This window comes from Bos grunniens, chromosome 15 (assembly GCF_055505025.1).
Source record: "Bos grunniens cultivar Pamir isolate PY7600 chromosome 15, Bosgru_T2T1.0, whole genome shotgun sequence".
NCBI classification, from domain to species: domain Eukaryota; kingdom Metazoa; phylum Chordata; class Mammalia; order Artiodactyla; family Bovidae; genus Bos; species Bos grunniens.
Genome location: NC_141179.1, coordinates 77,189,278 through 77,194,596, shown reverse-complemented (window position 1 = coordinate 77,194,596; position 5,319 = coordinate 77,189,278). Strand labels below are relative to the sequence as shown.

Below are 5,319 nucleotides of genomic sequence, written 5' to 3'. Positions count from 1 at the left end.
CTTTGCATCTGGCTGATCATAGAAGTGGGCATGGAGGCTCAGAACCGGGTGGGAGGTGCAGTGTGGGGTAGGGGCAGAGGGGCAGAGGGGCCGCAGGACGCCCCCGCCCCGTCCGTCTGACCCTTTCCACATCCTGCTGGTATGAAGCCAGCTTTCTGTCTTCCAGGCTTACCTTCCATTCTTTCTGCACCTGTTGCATTCCAGCTGGCCCCCAAGCGCTATATCCTATTAACCAGGACCTCTGTTCCCCAAACAGAGCGGACTGTGGTGGACCACAGCACGAGCTCTGGAGTCAGACCGGGGTTTGAATCCTGGTTCCATCACTCGCAACCAGCTCTGACTGGTAATTGTCATGCAACTGGTCCCACCACTGAGACTGTCGCTTCGTGTCTCAGAAGATCAGAAATATAGTTGTCCTTTCTAGATGTGGGGGATGTGTTCCAGCCACCCCCACCCCGAGATACCAAAATCTAAGGGTGCGTGAGTCCCATATATAAAGTGGCACAGTAGTTGCAATATAACCTCCATACATCTTTTCTTTAAATCATTTCTGGATTACTTAGAATACCTAATACAATGTAAACGCCATGTAAATAGTTTCGAACATGCAGCAGATTCAAGTTTTGCTTCTTGGAACTTTCTGGAATTTCCTTTTTCCAAATATTTCTCTATCCAAGTTTGGGGGAGCTCTCAGATGTGGAACCCACAGGTGCAAGGGCCAACCATAATGTACACACGGCATAACAGAATGAGTGCCCGGTGGACACTGGGATGATGGTCATGTCACAGATAAATGAAGTGACAGGCCCACCCTCTGGTAGCAGCCAGGGTTGGAGCCCTCGCCTCCTGACCATTGTGGTCCTCCCCATACTTCCCTCAGCCGGAGAGCTTGGCTGTTTCCATCTGCTACCCAGTCGCGTGGAGGCTATGAAAGATCCAGTTTTCCTCTTTTGAGCAGGTTTGGCTTTGATTTCAAGGTTAAGCTAGGGACTTTTTGGTGCTCCAGTAGCTAAGACTTCATATTCCCAGTGCAGGGGGCTTGGGTTCCATTTCTGGTCAGGGAACTAGATCCCACCTGCCGCAACTGAGTTCACACTCTGTAACTAAAAGATCCCACCTGCCACAACTAAGACCCGGTTCTGCAAAATTAATATTAAAAAAAAAAAGTTTAAGATGGTAAAATTTATGTTATATGTATTTTACCACAATTAAAAAAAATGGTATGTCACAGGGAGCACAGGCCAGAGTTTCACTTGGCACAGTGACCAAGTTCCAGCTGTTAGCTGCTTGCCGGCTGATTGCAATCAGGAGGGTACGGTGGCCTCAGTCAGGCCTGTTCTTTTATCTCCTCATTGCTTGATTTGGCGGAGGAAGGTGGGCCAAGGCTGTACGATCAAGGCAATGGTTATAAATGTTGACGCATTGAGCTCCAGGAAGCCAGTCCCCCTCAGCCTACCCTTTGTCCTCAGCTACCCTTTGTCCAGGTAGCTCAAACAGAAGGTGCTGGCCACCTGTCTCCCTGGGTCTGCCCAACTCTAAGCTGGGTGACTATTTGGAACAGAGGGGCGGTGACCCAAGGAGATGATGAGGCAGGCGGTCAGAAGACAGCTGTTTGGGCTGAGCTCCGGCAGGGCCTCTGCTGAGTGACTCAAGAGCCAGTTTACCCCTGCCTTGGCAGCACTGGGTCTCTGGGGCAGAACATCGGGACGCGCTTTAAAGGAGCAGGATACCACCAGACGTGGGGCAGTTGAATACTTTGCTTTATTGGAGTGGGGGGGGGGGCCCAACTGAAAGTGAGGACTCCAAGGACAGTCTTAACCACCATTTCTGACCCCGGGGTGGGACGCATGCGTGGTCAGGTGTCATGGGCAGCGTCACATGCAGTTCGCTAACTAGCAAGGGCTCTAGGGCTCAAAGTGGCGGCAGTGGGCGGGCCCATCCTTTCCAGCCCCTTGGAGCTGAATTTAGAATTTTCTAACCTGCCCTCTCCTCCCCTGGGGCCTGGCTTCAGCCTGAAGGGCATGGGAGGCAACCGAGACAGCACTTGCCTGGGTTTGTCAGCAGCTCCACCTTCTGCTCCCGTTCCTACCACAGGCAAAACAGAGGAAGGAGCTGGCTTGGCTGAGGGCTGTGGAAGCTCCCAGGTCAGATCGGGGCAGTGCAACGCAACTGCCTGGGCCCTGGACTTCACTCAGTCCCTCTCCCGTCTGGTTTGCTCAGCCACAACCCCTCATACCAGATCAGCAAACATCCTGGTGGTTTGGGGAGTCCCCCGCCCCCTGCCTGGTCTCTCTGGAAACAGGACAAGAGCACTGCCAGCTGTCTTTTGCTGTCTTTCCCTCTGAGCCAAAGGCTGGTGCCTGGGGTGAGTGGGGAGCTATGGTGCAGGGAGCAGGTGAGGTCCGGAGGAGCCGAAGATGACGGCCTGCTGTCCCGAGGGCTTTACTTCACACGCATGTCTCCGTCACACAGGTCACCTCACTGAACACGTGTCTCACATTACTCACACACAACCCCTGAAATGGGAACATTACAGACAAGGAAAACGAGGCTCTAAGAGGCGTTTGCTGGGACCCCCCTGGTGATCCAGTGGTTAAGACTAGCAGCTCCCACTGCAGGGGGGCGTGGATTCGATCCCCACCCAGGGAACTGAGACCCTACGTGCCCCACGGTGCGACCAAAAACAAGAAAACGAATGAGGTTTCCTGACCAGCCCAGGACCCCTAGCAGCCGGTCAGGCTCTGAACCCTTGCTGTGCCTCACATGGCACTTCTCTTCCCTCCCCGGAGCCTGTCAGCAACCTGGGGCTGTGCGACGTTGGAGGAAGAGGGTAGGTTTTTTGACAACCTGCAGGACAGGAGGCCATAAAGTACAGAAAAAGTTTATTGGAAATCTCTTGAATACATTTTAAAGTAATAGCTTAGTATTTCCAAATGGATTCGGCTGGAGGCAGGGAGGGGCTGTTCCCCCTGGAGACGCGACTGGTCCCAGCCCCATCAGGGGGTGCTGTGGAAGTCGGTCTAGGGCTCATACCTGCCACTGCACAGGGCTGAGGGACAAGGGCCGGCCTTGACAGTTGCCCTGCTCCTCCCAGGCTCGGCTCCAAGTCCGGCTCAGCCCCCCTGGCCTCTCACGGAAGGGGTCCTGAAGAAAGGCTGCTGCCTGCAGAGGCCAACAGTTCAAAGAGGACAACGGCTCAGAGGTCTTCCCCTGCTCGGCCTTGGAAGGAGGGCTGAGAGGCTGGCTGAGGTGGGAGTGGGGGGTATCAATGACTTACCAGGGCCTCCACCCTCCTCAGTGCTGGGGCCCTGGGGGGTAAACCAGGATTGGTGTAGCAGGCCACAGGTGTGCTCGGCCCCACACCAGGAGGGCCAGCTGGATGCCACTTCGAGAAACGTGCCTTTGTGGCAGCAGCGGGTGTGCACGAGGCTGGGCTCAGCCCCATGGAGGTGAGGACAGAGCTGACCCCAGCGCTGAGATCAGCCTCGTAGGGGGAGGCCGCCACCCCCCGCCCCCGCTAACAAGCAACACAGGGCCACCTGCTCTGCTGCAGAACAGCTTCTGCCAACGAACACCCAGGTGGCCGCGGCGGGCAGGGCACGCCTAGCCTTCCTCAGATGGGGCTACAGATGAGGCGACCAGGAACAGATGGTCCGTGAGTGAGGCTGGGCTCTTGGCCGACTCAAGTAACAATACCTGAAGGGTTAAGTCAACTGAATGCCCAGCTTTGGTTTCTCAACAAGGAATCGATGCAACTAGTAAACCTCAGGGCAGGGTACAGACCCTGGGGTTAAAGAGAGCTGGTGGCCAGGCCCAGGTGGAAGGAGGAGAAGGTCCATGACCCCGCCCCGAGAAACCAGAACAGTACCCCAGGAGGAGGGGCCTGCCCAGCCTACCCCAGGGCCATAGCGGGGGACACACACAGCACCCCGTGGGCACTACCAGTGGCATGACCCTGGTGAGTCATCACATTTTGAATCCAAGACTTCCTGGGCTGCCAGGACATGGTCAGTCTCTCTGGAGAAGCTGGGCGATTGAAGGTGCACGTGTCTAAGGTAGAGTCTGTGGTCAGCTGTCAGTTCACATGCAGCAATTCTGGGAGGCTTTGCGGCCCGCCGCCCCGGCCAGCCCTGTTCTGGGATCCCACCTTCTACGCCTCGGAAGGAAGATCTGAGAGCAGCAGCCCCGAGTGTGAGGAGCCGCTAGAGAAAGAGGCACTGCCCCAGGGAGCCTCCAACCTTCCCAAGTGAAACATGTTCTCTCTATAAAATATCTGATTTCTCTGAAAGTAATAAATAGTGACTGTGTCCTGTAACAGGGGAAGAGGGGAGGAGAAAGGAGAACCTGTGCTGTGACTCCAGTGACAACTCCTAGAGACGCAGGACTCTGCTTCCACACTGCTGGGCAGGCAGCCGCCAGGGCTACTCGGATGGGCGGGCACGGCTGACTTTCGAGTTCTCATCACCTGGGGTGGGAAGCCCACCACATTGCCAACAATACAGGCCCGGGACAAAGGGAGGAAGACAGAGAGGAAGAAGATACCAGAACTAAGAGGAAAGACCCTGAAGGAGAGCGTCCTGCCTCCCTCCTCCCGGCACGGTCTCCGTCCTCCTCCTGCCTCCGCTCCAGCCTCGGGGCTACCAGCTGGAATGTCGCCTGGCCGATGGCCACGGCAGGCCGGCAAGGGGCCAGCTGCTGGGCAGCCCCGGGGCGCGGGGCTGGCAGGAGGAACGGGAGGACGGCCTATGAGGCCTCCGCTGAGGGTGGCGTGAGCGGAGGGTGGGCAGAGGGCGGGTGGCGGGGGTCCTCGCGGATGCCGTCATGGGCTGTCGCTGCTGCCACCGGTCTCCGGGAGGGGCCAGAGCAGGGGCTTCCGGGTCCCCCAAGGGGACCGCCTCCCCTCGGCCTGGCCTGGAGCAGGACAAGGGGTGGGAGCAGCTGCCGAGGGGGAGGCGCTCTGTCTCCTGGGGCCACAAGAAGGGGATGCTGCTGGGACTCAAGGACACCAACTTTACTGCAGGGTTTCTACAAAGGCATCAAATTCTCGGACATTCTTCTCGTGCGCAGCCAGCTTCTCTGGGAGTGAGTCCTGTGCGGGGGGGGAGAGGAGCTGCTTACTCAGTAGGCCGGGAAGCCAGCTGTTAGCCGGGGCTGCAGGGAGCAGGGTACTGTCCGGCTCCGCAGGGCTGGGCTGCCGAGCAGCTGAGCAGGCACTGGCCAGTGGGGGCTGAGGAGGGAGACAGAAAAGCCTGGAGAATCCAGGCTGGCCATACACGCGATGAGATGGAAAAGGGCCACGCCCACAATGGGACAACACAG

At 57.3% G+C, this 5,319-nt stretch overlaps 1 protein-coding gene across 17 annotated transcripts in view; it reads right to left on the bottom strand.

Annotated features, from left to right (window-relative positions):
• Window positions 1-2,865: 2,865 nt before the first annotated feature.
• ATG13 (autophagy related 13) overlaps window positions 2,866-5,319 on the bottom strand; it is a 41,837-nt gene continuing 39,383 nt past the window's right edge. For all 17 annotated transcript variants that reach the window (XM_086341426.1, XM_086341428.1, XM_086341430.1 and 14 more), the window contains one exon: window positions 2,866-5,089. In XM_086341426.1, coding sequence (XP_086197552.1) covers window positions 5,012-5,089 — 78 coding nt within the window. In that variant the 3' untranslated portion in view covers window positions 2,866-5,011. The remainder of the gene's footprint in view (window positions 5,090-5,319) is intronic.